Below are 17900 nucleotides of genomic sequence, written 5' to 3' on the forward strand. Positions count from 1 at the left end.
TTCCTGTCCCGCACGCCAGCGCCTAACCGCGGCGCGTTTTGCATCTACAATCCTCGTCACCTGCCTTCCTTGATCTTGACACAATCAGCAAACGCGGGGAAGTTGCCTCTGAAGCTTGGTCCCAATGTCCAATTGTTCAGGTCGCGGAGGTGCGTCTCAAAAGCGGGGTTGATAAGCCACTGATCGTCTTCCTTGGGTAGCGGACCCATGGACGTGATACCGGCGGAGGTATGCGCCGTAGGAGGTTGTGGGGTGGAAGGGTCTTGCGGCGAGCCGGCGTTGACATGTGTGGAGAAAGGCGACGAGACCGAGACGGAGGAGGTCGTCGAGAGCGCTGAGGTATGGACTTTCGAAGCAGGGAGGAGACAGTCACGGGGCTCATAAGGCCAGTTCAGGGAAATGGTAGTCGTGAAGGGTATGAAGAAGTTCTCGAAGGATACCGGCGGGTGGCCAGCGACGAGTTTGTCGCGAAGGCGGGGCCTGGAATAAATCAGTCATGACGTCTTTTCAAACGAGTTAAGAAGCGGATATTAGTACATACCATGGGAGATGATCGATCCATAAAGCGTGAGCAGTAAATAGCTGGGAAGGTCGTGGTGTAGCCCAATGTGGTAGCCGATCGTAGTTCTCCTGCGTAGGTTCGATCTGCCAACGCATGATCAGGAACATGATGAATACTATCGCAACCTGTTCCGGTCTGCCGCAGATGTCCGGAAATGTGCGCAAGATGTCTGTGAAGAGCTTTGACAGGGGGTGTGCATCTACTGCGCGCTCGGGATACGCTAGAGACGTGAAGTTGGGGTAGTGTGGTCCAACCAGGGTCTTCATGGGTACGCCCTCGGCAGCGCGATTCTGACGATCTTGCAGAAAGTCGAGCAGGATGACATCCAGAGGGCATGTCGCCGGAAGATTGCGAGGTAACGTGAGGTGGGCGACCATGCTCGGTGCATACATGGCATGCTGGCTACTACTGACGTTGCTGGGTCGCGGCTGCTGTGGAGGGGGCAGGTTTGGATCGACAGCCCTCCTTTGCCCATTGTCGAGTATAAAGTCTACGCCTAAACGCTCATCGAAGGGCATCTCTGACTGTAGATGGGGTGTTCGCGACTGGTCGAAATGCGGCCCAGGACTGCCATTGGAGTAGCGGCGCAAGTGGCTGTTTGGCGCGTCGTTGGGGTATAACCATGCTCTTCCCCCCTCGGTCACGCTTGGGGAATGTACTCCGTTCTGAGGTGAGGCCGTAGATAGCTCGTGGGACGCGATGTGGTACTGTCGTGGTTCGGTAGGTTGCACAGGCGCGTCGCGCTGTTGGTGAGGATGGATTGGAAGGGGCGATCGCTCGGCAGCTGCTGCCAATTCTACCTGCTGTCAACATTCGTGCCTTCTTTGGGAGTAGTCATCGTACCATTGAGGCCACCCGTCGCACGCACGATAGGCTGGATGATGCTCAGGACGCTCTCGAGCCTCTTCCTGATGTCTCCGTTCTCCGCCTGGACCGCCTCCTTCTCGCGGAGGACGACTTGCAGGTCATGGTATGGCTGCTGGCTCTCCAAATCCCGGATGCGCTGATTGAGGCGATCGATCTGGTTCTTGGTGCGCTCGCGGATGGCACGTTGAGCTTCGCGGTCGTTTGCGCGCTTGCGGGCAAGCTGTTCGGGCGTGAGGTTGGCAACGCCACGCGAGTTGGGGCCAGTCCTGCGCTTTTTGTTGGGCTGACCATCGCCCGAACCATCGTCTCTAGGGGCTCCTTCGGGCGTGTCTGCCTCCGCCGGCGACGCCATGCTGATCATGGATGCGTGTGGGTTGCGACTCAGGACAGAAATGGACAAATCCTACCTCGAGTCATGACCCTGACACTGCAGCTGCGATGAGTTTTGCCTACAGCAAGCTAAGCCGGAGCAGGCCTAGTGGATGATCGCCGCCCTGATCGATCGCGGGGACAGTACGCGTGGGGGACGCGAACCTCGGGAATCTCGTCGGGTAACGCTCTCCGCACTTGCACGGCTCCCTGGAGTCTAGATTCAGACGCGCGCCATGGGGTAGCTAGTCTGCTGTGGGTGCTGGCAGCGTCTTGCTGCCATCGCATGCACCATCACAACACAATGGCAGATCAGAATGTAAGCAAGCTGGGCATCGCTTCGGCGACGCTCAAAGCCAGTACGCGCCTGCATCATCATGTCAAAAGCAAGCATTAACAAGTCCAACAGTGGGCTCTGCGCTGCAGCGCTCCGTTACATCACCCTTCAAAGGCGAGAATGGCTCCAACACGTACTTCAAGGACATCATGTTCGCCATGTTCCGGACCAATCTGGGAAACCTCGACCTGGCGCAAGACCGGTACATGAACGGCGCATCATCGACGCCTACGTACCTTCAGCATGCCGAAAAGTACAAGTTCGTTCCAGATAGCATCAAGCTGCCTAGTGGAACACAAGCGCATTGGCTGGGTAGTAGGAGCGCGAAGAAGGTCTTTGTGTACTTCAATGGTCGGTCTCCGCTTTTCAAGATGAGGGGCATGTCACTGATATGAACAGGCGGTGGATATGTGATGCCATGCACACCAGGCCATATGCTGTGGCTCGATGACTTCCAAAAGTCTCTCGGTCCCGGCGTATCGGCGCTCCTCCTCGCGTACGATCTCGCACCAGAAGCCAGATATCCCAGCCAACTGAAGCAAACAGTCGAGCTGCTTCACCATCTCGTGCACGTCGAGGGGCGCAACCCTTCAGACCTGATTCTGGGCGGCGATTCGGCTGGCGGAAACCTTATACTCGGTCTGCTTTCGCACCTCGCACATCCACATCCCGAGATTGCGCCGTTGGAACTTCCATCCAAGATCCATGCCGCGCTTCTCATCTCGCCATGGTGCTCTTTGACACAGACCAACACGCCAGCGTTCGTCACGAACGCACAACGCGACATGTTTGACGCGCGAACCCTTTCCCGCTGGGCGACTGCCTTCCTCGGCTCCTCTTCTCCATTTGCTGGCGACTTCTACAGCGAACCCGTTCTCGCAGCTCCGGAGTGGTGGGGCCCTGTTGCCGATTATGTGGAAGAGGTCTTGATTTGGGTGGGCGATAACGAGGTGCTGAAAGATGGCATTGAGGCATTCGCAAAGAAGTTCACGCAGGGCTTTGGCAGCAATGGCGGGCTGGCCACTACAGTTGTAACGCCAAAAGCGTGCCACGAAGAGATGGTCGTGGAGCGAATATTGGGTTACAAGGGCGATTCGGGCACCGGAAGTCAAGAAGTGGTGCAAAGCTGGGTCAAGGCGAAGCTGTGATTGTTGGAAGCTTGGATATCATACATATGTACGAATGAAAGACTTAGGCAACATGAGTTATGCGGCCGTGAAGACCACAATGCAGGTAGACTGAACCTTGGAATGGTGCACTGAGTTGCCAAAGATGACGTCTTCTTGGTCACGCTCGGCGGTAAGAACAAAAGGCAAGGACGACGATTGTAAATTGGGTGGAGTGCGCAAGATTCAGATCCAATGTAAGATGGCCTGTGGGGTATACGAGAATACGAGCCCGCGGAGAGGCATCCGTACTAGCGCGATCGGGGCCTTCGGAGACCGACCGCGGGTGATTGTTACACCTACGCCATCAACGTCCTTTCGTATAGCTCCTCGGATCTGGGAGGTCGGCGCCTCGGAGGCAATTAACTGTGTCGAAATCTACGACGATCGCGTTTCCATGTTGCAATGTGGCTTCATGAGCTTCGTGAGCACCATGAGGCTCGCCGCGGACCGGTCCTTGGTATCGTCATGACCGCATCATTTGCCGCTGACCTACCAAGCGAGGTACCTGGACAACTACGCAGGGCGTTTTCGTTATTTCGCCACGGATAGTCACTCACAATCCTGTAGAAACTCCACTAGTGATCGGACGAAAAGCAACATGGACTGCACTTTCATGACGCGCATGATAGAGTGCAAGTGAGATGCGGCTTGGGTGTGTCACCACACGCGTCATATCACCATCCACATGTACATAAGCTGCTGTCTTCAGGCTCTCCATCGAAATCATTCAAATACCATTCGAATTCCATCCCAAAATGCCTTTTACCACACAGCTCCGCACTATTTCCCGACCCTTCATCCAACAATCACATCTCTTCAAACGAACTTCCATCAGAATGTCTTCCACCAATGAGCATGGCCAGGGTGCATCGCACGCCACTGGTCAGAGTGCCGTCCCCAAGAAGGTCCAGGAGGCTGCACCAAAGGGTCTCGAGGAGAGCCTCCCTGAAGGTGTAAGTTGATTATATCTACCTACCACGAAGTGAAGCATGTTAACAATGCCACAGGTCCACCCCACTGGCAGCAACCCCAACAGCCAGTCTACCAGCAAGACCCATGCTCTGAACGACGGCGAGGACTCAATCGTCCCCAAGAAGGTCCAAGAGATCGTTCCCGAGTCTGTCGAACGAGGTAAGAGTTCTACATGCAATAATGACGCGATTCTGACACACATGAAGCTCTTCCCAACTCGATCCACAACACCGGAGACCAGTAATCGCGTCTTACTACCCACCTAGGTAGTGCATGATTGGCAAATAGGAAGTTCACTGTATCATAATAATAACAATTAACGTCAATCCAAACGACATCGTGTTTGAAGCTGCTGTTTGTATTGATTATAGAAGAAATTGTGCCGTCAACCTACTCAAGGAATACGTTAAACCCCTCCCTACAACCTACCCAGGTATAGTGGAAGTAGAAGACGTTGGACTAAACATTGCCTTGAGTTTCTATCCATCGTCGTTCTCATATGTATGCAAATCACATCATACCTTTCATCTGTCTAAGACATGTCACAGGGTTGTTCGCGCCGAAGGTTCCCGTCATCTGGTCCACGGGTGTGTACCTGACGCTAGTGTCGAGCCGCGGTAAACATGACGTTGGCCGAGCCCCACCATCCCGCCAGGGCTCCAGATCTTTTCCTAGCCACCACGACAACACGCCTCTCTACCCACGTGTACGCATCTCACCATGGCCTCCGCAACAGCAGCCGACATCCAGGGTCCATCTCACCCAAACCCGCAAGGCCTCAACACATCGGCAAGCACACAATTCCCGGCTGTGAACATCGGCACGCGCAACTCGGTACTCGCCCAGATTCAGGCCCGCGCAGTCGAGCGAAGCTTGAAGGATGCGTACCCGGACCGAACCTTCAACATCTGTCCTGTCGTGGTACAGGGGGACAGGGACAAGATTACACCCTTGCAGCAACTGAGTCAAGGCGAGAATGCGAAGAGTCTTTGGACGGGCGAATTGGAGAGCATGCTGGAGTCTGGCGATCTGGATATCATCGTTCACTGCTTGAAGGGTATGTTCTGGAGCTCGCGCATGAACTCTCGAACGGATCGGGCTGACTAGTGGAACAGATATGCCCACACAGCTGCCAGACCACCTCGAGATTGGTGCCATACTCCAGCGTGAAGATCCCCGCGATGCCCTCTTGATCTCCCCACGCCTGCCCAAGGAGACGACGTTAGCTACCCTTCCGCAAGGTGCCACCATCGGTACGTCATCGGTACGACGAGCTGCCACACTGAGGAAGCTATACCCACACTTGAAGTTCGCCGACCTCAGAGGCAACGTCGGCACGAGACTAGCGAAGCTCGATGCCGAAGACTCCCCGTACTCAGCTATCATCTTAGCGGCTGCTGGTTTGAAGCGAATGGGTCTCGACAACAGGATCACGCAGTATCTGAGCAGTACGAGCGGAGGTATGCTTCATGCGGTCGGTCAGGGTGCCCTAGGAATCGAGATCAGGAAGAAGGACGCAGCGATGAAAGACATTCTGAGCAGTGTTCGATGCGAGCGGACGACAAGAGCATGCTCGGCTGAGCGAGCACTGCTACGCACTCTGGAAGGTGGCTGCAGCGTGCCTATCGGCGTTGAGACATCATGGAGAGGTGGCAAGGGCCTCACTATCGGTGCACAACCAGCAAAGGACTACGACAAGCACGGAAATGCGGTCGAGGAGGAAGAGCCAGATGTTGACGATCAAGAACTGGTGTTGAGAGCCATGGTGGTGAGCGTAGATGGCACGGAGTCTGTTGAGTACGAGGCAGCCCGCAAAGTTCGAAGCTCAGAGGAGGCAGAAGAGATGGGACAAGAGGTTGCCAAGGTCTTGATCGAGAAGGGCGCCGACAAGATCTTGAAAAAGATCAACGTAGAGAAGCAGTGGGCGGCCAAGAAGCAACTCGAGGAGCTACAAGCCAAGGCGGCCAGCTCATAGATCAACCGCTGTAACGATCAATATATCACGAATCAGTGAAGCACCCTCAGTCGAAGATGTCGATGACAAGATGCTTTTTTAGCCTTGCGCTGCTTCACTAGTTGATGAACGGCTACATCTGTGTATGTGTTTGCGATCAACTCTCTGGAAAGGAATGCCACCTGAGTATCGATTACTATCAGCAGTCAGAACACAGTAGAATGTTCACAAAGACACAAACACAGAAAGCTCGTTGGCAAGGTTGTGACTCTTGGGCGCCTCGATATATAAGAAGTTTCGAGTACGCAAAGTAGGACGTTCCTGCTATCAACTCCCTCAAACTACTAAGCACAAGCCTTCATACAGACATACTGCCAAAAGCATATTTCCGCTCCGAAGCATCAAACCCACGTCATCGTGCGCAAAGCCATATACCCAAGATCATCTCTACCCAAGGACTTCATAAACTTTTACTCCCGACATGTGCGAGGAAAGATGGACTCAGTACAAGGACTGCAACCACGAGCATACCCCCATGAGGCGAACTATACGCTGTCACCGACTCGAAGACGATGTCAACGCAAGGCAGTGTCCGCGGTACAGTCGCGTGCGCCGGACTATCAGGTATCCGGATATGTGCGGCACCTGTAGGGCTAACGGGGCTGTTCCTGACGAGGGTTTCAAGGGTGGAAGATGGGATAGTCGGTAGGCTTCACGGAAGGAGCAAGTAGAGGGGGCCATGAGTGTGTTGACAGTCATACGAGGGGGTGTTTGGAGATGTGTATAAATATGAACAATTGTTGGCTGACTTGTATCCTATGAGACATATGCCACTTTTCGATATCGGCAGTAATCAGTCACAAGTGAGGAAATCGACTTTGACTTGTATGTTTCATTGATTGAGGGCTCCTTGATGGAAAGAGAACGCTAAGACAAGGAAACTGAGGCCAATCAGGTATAACTGAACAGTCTCATTATCATTCCGATACTGAAATCATAGTACTCGTCTTGGTCGCCTCGACGATATGGCTTTTTTGTTTGAAGGCGACTTTATTTTAGGAGCGGTGTTGCGAGCTGGCGACGACCTGGACCCCGGGAGCTTCGAGAAGTTTGTCAGCCGCTAAATCACGTGATACCGCGCCTTGTCGCTCTCGCCATTAACTCTTGGACGCACGATCGGTGCGGCACCTTCGGGTCTTCGCGTTTGAGACATGATGAACATGGTAGCTTGCAGGAACTTCGGGCTCAAGCTCTCTTCTCTTCCTAGATCTAACCCCGCTGTCGAATTTTCCGTTGGATATATTAACGCTCTCTCAAGAAATTCGTTGTACCTTGTCCTGAGTTTTATCGACTACCTAACCGCCAGGTTCGCTTCGCAGCGACACATCGGCGCTCATAGACCCGTACGCGTCGAGAACCCGCGCCGCATCGCCCAACAATCGCTCCAAGCAGTATTAAACTTACCGTCTATACTCAATCACGCAGTTCGAACGGAGTCCAGTACAAAAGTGTCGTACCTGCATTGCTAGTTGCATCGCTGCTGACGCCAAACGCGACGCGTGCGCGACACTAAGGGCTCGTCCCGCAGTAGCTTCGTCTGCAGGCATTGACCCACTTCATTATGGGCATTCCGGGGTGTGTGCACCTCACGAGATTAGATTAACTAATAGCGTTAACTCCTCACCATCAGTTTACGACGGTCAATCGAAGCATGCGAGGAGATTATACCCATAGCACGGCTTGCCGAGGAGCATTACGCAGAATATGGAAGGCCATTGAAGATCGCGGTCGACGAAGCAGATTGGAGATTTCATTCTGTGTCACCAGCCCAGATACAAGCAATGCGCAAGAGTCAGACAGCCTGGAGATGCTTCTTACTATTAGAGTCAATGACTAACTGCCTGACGCAGATGAGCCGCGCTGTAACCCGTTAGAACGGGGTATCTTTCATCGTATCTGCAAGATCCTTCCCTTGAACATCCGGCTCGTGTTCGTGAGCGATGGACCAGATGTTCCACCAAAACGTGGCCGAGATGCTGGACGCCGGGTAGATCGCAAACAACGTGCGCTCTTGAACGAGATCCTGGATGGGCTTGGAGTGGCTCACATCGAGGCACCTGGAGAAGCAGAAGCTGAGTGTTGTCGCTTGCAAACTCTTGGTCTCGTAGATGCTGTGTGGTCAACAGACTCTGATTGCTTGATGTTTGGATGTACCTTTTGGATCCGCGATCATCGAATAAGCACAGACACGTCAAAAAAGAACCAGCATGATGGCGAAAGCAAGAGAGACGAGAAGCGGGTTAGAGTGGTCCACGCTAAAAAGCTCAAGGAGAAATGCCGACTAGATCGCCAAGGCTGCGTGCTGTTTGCCATGCTTGCAGGCGGCGACTACAACGAAGGAGGCCTTCCGAAATGCGGTGCTGACAATGCCCTGAAAGCAGCCCAAGCGAGTCTTGGTCGCAGCCTTTGCAGCAGACAAAACCAAGACGAGTGTAGTAAATGGGGCGCTACTACACTCAGTAACTTCTTCAAGAGAACAGCGCCGGGAATCACTATCCCTCCGAACTTTCCACGATACGAGCTTCTGCAGTTCTACAACCAACCCAAAGTACATTCGGATGACTGGCTCCGGGACCATGCTAGAGAGAACATGGGCTACGACCATCCACCTCGTGAGACACATCTGTTCCTCAAAGCGTGTCCGCCAATCAGCATGTTCTGGAAAAAATACCTCAACCACGTTGGCCCCATACTACTCTCTCGTATCCTTGCAGCCTGGAACCAGCCATTGCCTGGGAGGGCTCCCTATGGCCTCACTCTCGTGAACACACGGCAGACGGCTGCAACGGCCCAACCATCTCACGCCCCGCTAGAGAGGAAGGTCAAATTCAGAGCGTTCGATGTCACCGAGCTGAAAGTACAGGACTTGGCCGCATACGTAACTCAGAGAGACAAGCCGATACCAGATATCAACGAAGCACCCGGCCTTATTGTCACTTACGAAATGCCGGCATTTCTCTTACGCAAGGTCTTGCCGATTCCCACAACGAAAGTAACGGAGCCCAGTGGAACAGAACATCCGGCGAAGCGAAAGCATTCAGCTTCTGATGAGCAAGATACGAGTAGCCCAGTCTCATCAAAGAAGATGCGCCAGACTGCCAAACCGGCAACTCCTGTCACCAAGCCCTCCGTTCAGTTTTCAGCTAAATCCGCATCTTCTCCAATGCAGAGCAGCACTCTGGTCACACCTTCAAAACAATCACTCCAACATTCACCCTTGGCTTCCGCCACATCCCCCGCCACACCCGTAAACCGGTCAGATAACGGCCTGCGCAGACCTCAGCCGCGAGAACCAAGACAAAGTCCGAGCGAACGGTTTGCGCTCTTGCTTCGAAGCGTCAAGAAGGAGTGAAGGCGATGTAAAGATTACGTTTACTGAATACGCATGCTTATAGTACGCGAAAAAGGACCGTGGGTATCATTGAATGAAAGTAGCTACAACCGCAAATTCTATGCCATCAGTGTCTATTGCTGTGGTTTATACACCATACCTCCCGTCCTCGTATAAGCATCTGTGCTCGCCGGACCAGCCCACCGTCTACTAACCTCCTCTCTATGCTTAACCTCCCTCTCGTTCTGCACAGTAACACAGCAACAGCAGCAGCATCCCTTGAGCAAATCGCTCCCAAAACTGCCTTCAAGCTTATACGCGCGCCGAATACGTGTCCGTTGAAGCATAGGGAATAGCCACCACAGTCCACAGGAAAGGCCCATGACCATGCAGTGTCCGTTCGTGGAGCTGTGACCAAGCATATCCGTGGGATCTTTCTTCGCAGATTTCTGGGACATGCGGTATGAAGTGCGGCCGTACAAGATGCAAGGGCAGAAAAGACCTGTTAGGCAGGTTGAAGGGTCGGGGCTGCATGCGCAGATGCCGTTTGACCATTCGTGTGATTTCTCTAGCTCCATGTTTGGGTGCGATATCTGGCCTGGCTGGTGTGCAGCAAAATCGAGGCCGTTGGGGCCGTGTGCGGCGTCTGGGGAGAATACGGCGTGGAAGTTGCTGTTCTGGTTCGAGAAACCGTGTGGTGAATAGGGCTCGTTCGGATACGGCGAGGTTCGGAGCGTGGGGGAGGTTGGAACATCTCGCGGCTGTTCTTTGTGCATCGAGTTGGCGGAGATGGGCGTCATCGGTGTCTTGTGTGGTAGCGGCGAGGTTTGATGTGTGCCCGACGGGGGCGTAGGAGGGATGGGCGGCATGGCATACGTCCGGATGTTCGTATTGATGGGTGACAGGTTGCTCATCTGCCGAGCGTGCCTGCTCTGCTGTGTCTCGACCTGGGGTATCTGATGAACAGGTTCTGGTTGTGGTATTGGCGAAACTGGGGAAAAGTGTTGCGCTTGCGGAGCATGCTGAGGCGAGTTGGGCGAGACGGGGGGTTTAACGTCATGTGCGTAAGACGGCGGCATGTAAGCTATTTGCGATTGGGGCGGAATGATCGGGAGCTGCGCGTCAAGCATTGATTGGGGGCGAGGGTCGATCGGCGTGTATCCCACTGGCGATGTTGGTAGTGAGATGGGCATGGAATGTGGCATGGGCGGATCATTCGGCGAAGATGTGTATACGAAAGCACGCATTTCTGCGGGTGTCTGCGCATACGAGAAGTGCCGTGATGAATCTGTGTTGACTTGAGGTTGCTGAGGCCGCTGGGGTTGTTGGTATTGCTGAGGTTGTTGGTACTGCTGAGGCTGATGCTGTGGTGCTTGCTGTTGCGGCTGTGTATAGGCCGGGGCATCATCCTCGAGAGGTTGCTGCCATGAGAACCTGTTGTGCTGCTGGGAAGTCATTTGAGGCTGGAGCTGCTGGTTCTGTCCATGCTGCCGGGGATCCATGATGCGCGATTGTCCTCAAGGGAAGTATTCTTGCAACGAGGTACTTCTAACAGAGAAGACGAGTTGCGTGCTCTATCGTATGTGAAACCGGTGTTTACTCAGTGTAGAGTCAGCGGGAGCATCCGGTGGCACAGTTGTTATGAGCTGTTGGAGGTGAGCTGGAATATGGGTGGGCTCAAGCCGGGGGCCAGGAGGTCTGATATCAGGTCAAAGGGCTGCACGTCAGGTACATGCACAAGTACGAGGTCCAAAGAAAGGCAGCCCTGCATCAGAGCCGCCTATCGCTCCGGTTGGCTCTTGGCCATGCTTCATGTCATAGGCGAGCAGCATAGTGGACGCAGATTCGTAGAGCTCCCGCCGTAAGATGGCTCTCTTTTTAGACTTGCAGTGAGGCGCGGGCTTGGCCAATTGAGGTTGGAGGTGAGGTGTGACAACGTTGTGGAGCGAGTCGGTCGGCGCTTACGGGTGGCTCGGCCCCAACGTGCAGACCAATCACGAGGCCCTCCCCTCCACTACGCGTTTTCGGCCACCGTTCCTGGGTCGCATTTAGGGCCCTTCTCTTGCATCCGGACAAAGGCTCCTCATAATTGGAAAACGCCGCAGTTTGAAGAGCAACGAGCACAGCCCGGTGGCGCAGAAACTGTGGGTCCAGGATTGTTCACGTGTTTCAACGCGATCGAGCCATGTCCTACGATTGCAATGCCATGACAGCACTGGGCACGTGGATAAAGACACTGTGCTTGGAACTCCACATGTACCTTCGCAGGTGAGACACACAAGAGTCACGTTTGAAGTGGTGACAAGTTTGATTCAGGACTATACAAGGGCGGCGGAATGCGCGCTCGCCGTAAAGGTATTATATGAATCGAGATAGTGAGGGCCGGGACGAGATAAGGGTATGATCTATGCGTCCTTGTCCTGCTGGGCCTTTCCACGCTCCTCCTTGTTCTCCGCGCCTGGACGCTCAGTGGAGACGGTTCCTTGCAGCTTAGCGGTTTCGGCAACGCCCTCGCCCTTTTTGCTCTTCTCTTCCTGCTTGGAGATCTGCGAGGTGTGGTGGGTGTTGTCGTTGGAGAGTCCCTTTTGCTTGCCAGACATCTCGTTCTGGCTCTTGGTCTCGTCCTTGCGGGGGTCGGGCTGTACTAGTTAGCGTCCTGTGCGCAATGAGCATGTTGATACACTGACCTTGTCAGACTGGTCAGGAGATTGGCTGTCCTTCTCCTCACTGTTCTCCTTGGTAGGCTTCTCCGGGTTCTGCTGATCGCTCTTTGGCTTCTCCTCGGACTCATCCTTGGATTCGTCCTTAGACTCATCCTTAGATTCCTCCTCGGGCTCATCCTCCTTGTTCTCCTCTCCGACGGTAGATCCGGTACCAGTCTTCTCGGCACCTCCCTCGCCGTGTGGGTCGCCAAGAGGGTGGTGTTCAGCGCCGTGGTTCGTGTCTTGGGTTAGGACAATGTAGAGACCAACACCGGTGCCGACGACGGCTGAGGCCATCCTGGATATCTCAGTCAGCATCAGGTATTTGATAGAAATTGACACAATGTGTACACAGCTTGGCTGCTTTACGAAAGCGGAATAGCACTTCCACACGCCAACTACTCAATTCGAGGGCTGTGTGCTTCCTAACGGTAACACGCTATATCCGCATTCGCGCTCATCTGCATAATCGAAATGGAATTGACATACCATGGGATATCGCTGCTCTTAGCCTCGCCCTCGGGACCGTGGCCGCTGGCGTAGGTTCGGCGTTGGACAGCTCGTTGCCATGGCTGGAGCTCGGCAGCGCGGATAGACCTCGCCGGGCGAGCTGCGCGTGCCAATGAAGAAGCGCGGAGAGCAGAGGACCTGATGAAAGACATGGTGAAGCTGTAGAGAGACGAATTGAAGCTCGCGACGGGCAATTGATGGCAGACTCGGAGTTGGGATGCGCGCAAGAGAAAGATCACGTCAGTCAGAATTATCGGTACGTCACATTGTGGCCCCTGCTTCCGAGGTCTAGCTCCGCGTTCTTGCATCACGTGTGCTCGACCTCGAATACTCGCGAACCTGCGCGAGGCTGCAGAGCCATCGCGTAACGATTGTACACGTGGTATCAAATCATTATCCGTAGAGCTCGCGTAAGAGTGTTTCATTATGCTTTGTGAATGAAAGAGATTATGTGAAAACAATGCCATCTGCTCACACCTGACACAAGGGGAAAGCTGAACACTCTAGAGCCTACGTTGACGTCAGGTCGTCTACTTTTCGTGTCTTGATCTTGATGTAGGCTCTAGGGTGTTGAGTTTTCCCTTGTATAAGGTGTTTACGCGTTTGGAGCAGCTCTTGGATACCCTGTAATTGCACAGAGGCCGTGCGCGGGTTGGAGCTCTGAAAGCGACGCAGGCAACAATTGTCCAAAAGCTCCTCCAACCCGGCCACTGGTGCCTCCCTCGCATACTAAAACTGCAGCTCCCTCACAAGCTTTTTCCCTTCTCTCCCTCCCTTCCGCTCCCCACCGCGACTTTGAAGCTGTACAGCACCGTCAACCCCGCCAAAGCTGCCCCACCACACCACACGCGCCCCAGACTGCGGGCTCACATCTGTGATACCAGACGCGCGAAGTGCTGCAGGCCTTCTCAACACCAGCCATGGCGCCCTCTTCGGTCCCGCCCAACCCCACCTCCCATAATGTCGCCCAGCTGCTCCCTCGCTTCGCCGACGATGACCCCGATTTCCGCTTCATGGCCCTGAGCGACCTGCACGACATCCTCCTCATAGCTCACCCCGGCCTCCTCCTACACGATGATGTCGTCTCGGCCAAGACGGTCGAGGGTCTCCTCACAACACTGGTCGACACCAATGGCGAGGTCCAGAACCAGGCCATCAAGTGCTTGGGCCCTTTCGTCAACAAGATCAGCGATAAGACGCTGCCTGTCATGATTGACAAGCTCTCTACGCTTCCCACTGGCAACACGGTCGACCAGTCTATACCCGCTATGGCCCTCCGCGAAGTCGTCATAACCCTTCCCCGTCCTACCACCGGTGCTGCGCGCAGCAAGTCGGTACAAGATGCATACAGCGCCATCAGCAGGGTCCTGATACCACGTCTGATCGGATACAATGTTATACAACCAGCACAACAGGGCCTGACACAACCGCCCAAGGGCATGTTGGAGTCAGACCTGGAGAAGGGCTCGGACAGCAACGCTCTTGACGTTCTCATCGAAGTCGCCAAGTGCTTTGGTCCTATGTTGCAGGATGTAGAAATCCAGGCTTTGCAGCAGATCACCTTCGCCATTCTCGAGAACGACCGGGCTAGCTCTATGATGAAGAAGAAGTCCGTCACTGCCATCTCGGTCCTGGCCGGTTACTTCTCAGACCAGCTTCTGAGCAGTTTCCTTTCAAAGGTCATCGAACTTCTGCGCGATCCCCACCTCACTCGCAGCAAGCGGAAGCTGTACATTACTATCTTAGGCTCCATGGCCCGGTCGATCCCGCGCAAATTTGGTCCCTACCTAAAGACGCTGGCGCCCTTTGTCTTGAGCGCCTTGAGCACACAGGAGCAAGACGAGGAGATGGATGTCTCAGACGACGAGGGTGAGCGCGACCCCGAAATCGACGAGGTGCTCGAAGCCGCCCTTATTGCCTTGGACGGGTTCCTTGCCTCCTGCCCGCAAGACATGCGCATGTACACCGACGAAACCATCGAAGCCGCGACGCGCTACCTCAAGTACGACCCTAATCTGGCGCAAGACGACGACGACGAGGACGATGATGACATGCCAAGCGACGAAGAAGACGCGCTCGAGGGCGATGACTTTGAAGAGGAGACGGGTTATGATGACGACGAGGACGCAAGCTGGAAGGTCCGTAGGTGTGCGGCCAAGGTACTTTACACTCTGATCTCGACGCGGAGTAATGGCGATCTTCTCGACGACGGAACTCTCTACGACCGGGTTGCACCAGCGCTTATAACACGATTCAAAGAGCGGGAAGACAACGTACGCTTGGAGGTCCTGGCCACTCTATCCAACTTGATCAAGAAGTCGGGTGACGGACCCTCGCCTGTCAAGTTCGCCGACGAGACTCCTCAGAGTGGCACAATGCCACCACCGCCAAGCAAGAAGCGTCGTCGCGGCGGTAGCGATGCCAGTATGTTTGATCTGCAGGGCAGTTCGTCCTTGTCAATGGGGTATGCTTCACCCGCACCAGCTGGAACGCCTCCCGTCGGCCCTCGCGCAAGCTTAGCTAAGATCAGCCCGGAAATTGTCAAGGGCATCGCGCAGCTTCTGAAGCAGTCATCATGCCCGCCTACCACAAAGCAGGCGTCCATCTCTTTGATCAAGGACATTGTCATCACCCAGCGTGGTGGTCTCGATGGGTACCTCAACCAACTAATCAACCCTGTTGTAGAAGCTGCGAAGATTACTGGCGGTTCGACAAGTAGTGCTTCCGCTACCGCTAACACCTTACGCACCCAAGCTTTGCAGTTGATAGGAGCCATCGCCGATACTCACTCGTCCAAATCCATCCAGCCATATGTAGCGGCTATCATTGACGCGCTCCTCCGTGGGGTCAAGGATAAGTACAGCAAGTTGTCTATCGAAGCTCTGGCAGCAACAGAGCAGGTCATCAAGGCCCTCACACCTCCCCGAGCTGCTACAGCAGGAACGGAGAACCAGCAGCATCTAGAGCAATTGTTCGATGCGTTAGTCAACCGCATATCAGCGAACGACGCCGACGTGGAAGTTCGACGGAGTGCTATTCACGTCCTTGGATTGTTGCTTGGTAGGAGCTCTGGTGAACAAGGCCTCCTCTCCTCGCCAAAGCGAACGGCTGGACTTGAACTTCTGGTAGAACGCCTGAAGAACGAATTGACAAGGCTTGCTTCAGTACGTGCTGTTGATTCTGTCGCTGCCCACACCAAGGCGCAAAATGAGTTGTCAGCCAAATGGGTACAGAATGTCGCACTGGAACTTGCTGCACAATTACGGAAAGCCAGTCGCGTATTACGCGGTGCCAGCCTAAGCGCGCTACGCACTCTCTCATTGAATTCGCTATCACGGAGCCAACTCGACAACAAGACAAAAGCACAGGTGGTGGAGATGCTGCTTCCGCTGCTGAACGCCAGTGATCTGCACCTCCTGGGACCAGCTCTTATTATCCTGGCTACATTCGTCAAGGACGACGCGCAAGTCATCATGACGCCCAGCCTCAACGATGCCCTTTGTCAAGTCGCTCAAGGCTCGATAAGCGGAACGCCGTTGGATGCACTCCTCCAGCTAGTACGCACTATCGGAGAGCAAGGCGCCGGAAAGGCCTTGATGCAAGCACTGCTACAACAAGTCGGTGTATCTGGGCATCCAGAGGTGGTAGGCAAGGTCATTGGTAACTTGCTTGTATATGGTGGCAACAGTGTTGGCGTAAAACTTGAGCAGTTCATCACCGAGCTTGAGACGGCACAAGACGATAAGCGCAAGTGTCTTGCCCTGGTAGTGCTTGGAGAATCTGCATTGCGCCTTGGTTCGCAATCTACCATTGATCCCAAGTTGTTCATCAAGTACTTCTCTGCTAAGTCGGAGAACGTACCACTTGCGGCCGCTGTTGCGCTTGGCAGAGCCGGTGCTGGAAGTGTCAGCAAATATCTTCCCGTTATTCTGTCATCTATGGGACAGCCTTCTTCACCGCAGTATCTGTTCCTACACGCTATCAAGGAAGTCCTTCAGCATGACGACACGGAGTCGGAGATCATCCCGTACACATCAACACTGTGGGAAAACCTCGTTGTTGCTTCGCAGCTCGAAGACAACAAAGCGATCGGTGCAGAGTGCATTGGCAGGCTTACTATCATTGACCCGAAGACGTACCTTCCTCAACTTCAGGTAAGCCCTCATAGTACTGTTTGTTTTCAACAGCTAACTTATAATCTAGGCGTTCTTGAACGACCGCAAGGAAAGCTTACGCGCCATGGTCATTTCTGCTCTACGATACACCTTCACCGATACCGATGAAGCCTACGACGAATACCTCCGCCCCATCGTTGTGCCCATGCTTGTACAGATGCTCAACGAGCCTGATCTCGAGAATCGCCGTCTTGCTCTTATGACGTTCAACTCCGCCATGCACAACAAGCCTGACATTATCCTCCCTGCACTCGACCAGCTGCTTCCACTGGCCATGAAGGAGACTGTCATCAAGCCTGAGCTTATTCGCGAGGTGCAAATGGGTCCATTCAAGCTCAAGGTCGACGATGGCTTAGAGATCCGCAAGAGCGCATACGAGACCCTCTATGCTCTTCTCGAGAAGGCCTTTGCACGGCTGTCACCCATCGAGGTCTCCGACTTTTTCGATCGCATTGTCGCTGGTATTACCGACGAGCATGACATCCGAGTTCTGTGCAACCTCATGCTCACCAAGCTCATGGTCATTGCACCAGACCAGGTCCGCTCGCGTCTGGATTCTCTTGCCGAGAACTTCCGCACTGTACTTGCCGTCAAGCCAAAGGAGAACGCTGTCAAGCAGGAGATCGAGAAGATTCACGAAGGCGCCAAGGGAGTACTCAAAGTGTCCATGCAGCTTAACAAGCAAATGGGCACCGAAGCCGGTATCGGTCAGGACGATTCACAGTCTCGCGTCTGGGCACAGTACTGGGATCAGATCCAGAAGGAACATGAAAAGGGTCTGAAGGCTGTTGCAGAGGAGCTCAAGGAGCGTGATCGCTAGCGGCGCACAACTAGGCCCCCTCTCTTGTACCTTAACAAGTACCCAAGCGATCCTTCCCATCCGTTAGATCCC

The 17900-nt window shown here is 54.2% G+C and overlaps 8 protein-coding genes across 8 annotated transcripts; 5 read left to right on the plus strand and 3 right to left on the minus strand.

The window, feature by feature from the left end:
* Window positions 1–56: 56 nt before the first annotated feature.
* On the minus strand, window positions 57–1790 carry J4E90_002146 (uncharacterized protein; the record flags this gene model as incomplete). Its single annotated transcript, XM_051431727.1, has 3 exons — window positions 57–480; window positions 542–1358; window positions 1406–1790. The coding sequence occupies 3 exons, from the start codon at window positions 1788–1790 to the stop codon at window positions 57–59; spliced, it is 1626 nt and encodes a 541-aa protein (XP_051294861.1).
* A 312-nt stretch (window positions 1791–2102) lies between these two features.
* J4E90_002147 (uncharacterized protein) lies at window positions 2103–3283 on the plus strand (the record flags this gene model as incomplete). Its single annotated transcript, XM_051431728.1, has 3 exons — window positions 2103–2157; window positions 2208–2486; window positions 2535–3283. 3 exons carry the CDS (start codon window positions 2103–2105, stop codon window positions 3281–3283), a joined length of 1083 nt encoding a protein of 360 aa, XP_051294862.1.
* An 857-nt stretch (window positions 3284–4140) lies between these two features.
* Window positions 4141–4520, plus strand: J4E90_002148 (uncharacterized protein; the record flags this gene model as incomplete). Its single annotated transcript, XM_051431729.1, has 3 exons — window positions 4141–4257; window positions 4312–4435; window positions 4483–4520. 3 exons carry the CDS (start codon window positions 4141–4143, stop codon window positions 4518–4520), a joined length of 279 nt encoding a protein of 92 aa, XP_051294863.1.
* A 476-nt stretch (window positions 4521–4996) lies between these two features.
* On the plus strand, window positions 4997–6251 carry J4E90_002149 (uncharacterized protein; the record flags this gene model as incomplete). Its single annotated transcript, XM_051431730.1, has 2 exons — window positions 4997–5333; window positions 5392–6251. 2 exons carry the CDS (start codon window positions 4997–4999, stop codon window positions 6249–6251), a joined length of 1197 nt encoding a protein of 398 aa, XP_051294864.1.
* A 2350-nt stretch (window positions 6252–8601) lies between these two features.
* On the plus strand, window positions 8602–9642 carry J4E90_002150 (uncharacterized protein; the record flags this gene model as incomplete). The annotated part of the gene is made up of 1 exon (XM_051431731.1): window positions 8602–9642. One exon carries the CDS (start codon window positions 8602–8604, stop codon window positions 9640–9642), a length of 1041 nt encoding a protein of 346 aa, XP_051294865.1.
* A 113-nt stretch (window positions 9643–9755) lies between these two features.
* On the minus strand, window positions 9756–11123 carry J4E90_002151 (uncharacterized protein; the record flags this gene model as incomplete). Its single annotated transcript, XM_051431732.1, has 1 exon — window positions 9756–11123. The coding sequence occupies one exon, from the start codon at window positions 11121–11123 to the stop codon at window positions 9756–9758; it is 1368 nt and encodes a 455-aa protein (XP_051294866.1).
* Window positions 11124–12026: 903 nt separating this feature from the next.
* J4E90_002152 (uncharacterized protein) lies at window positions 12027–12985 on the minus strand (the record flags this gene model as incomplete). The annotated part of the gene is made up of 3 exons (XM_051431733.1): window positions 12027–12260; window positions 12309–12621; window positions 12813–12985. The coding sequence occupies 3 exons, from the start codon at window positions 12983–12985 to the stop codon at window positions 12027–12029; spliced, it is 720 nt and encodes a 239-aa protein (XP_051294867.1).
* A 768-nt stretch (window positions 12986–13753) lies between these two features.
* J4E90_002153 (uncharacterized protein) lies at window positions 13754–17828 on the plus strand (the record flags this gene model as incomplete). The annotated part of the gene is made up of 2 exons (XM_051431734.1): window positions 13754–16987; window positions 17037–17828. The coding sequence occupies 2 exons, from the start codon at window positions 13754–13756 to the stop codon at window positions 17826–17828; spliced, it is 4026 nt and encodes a 1341-aa protein (XP_051294868.1).
* Window positions 17829–17900: the final 72 nt, after the last annotated feature.

Source organism: Alternaria incomplexa (genome assembly GCF_024043165.1).
Source record: "Alternaria incomplexa strain BMP 0042 chromosome Unknown scaffold_2, whole genome shotgun sequence".
NCBI classification, from domain to species: domain Eukaryota; kingdom Fungi; phylum Ascomycota; class Dothideomycetes; order Pleosporales; family Pleosporaceae; genus Alternaria; species Alternaria incomplexa.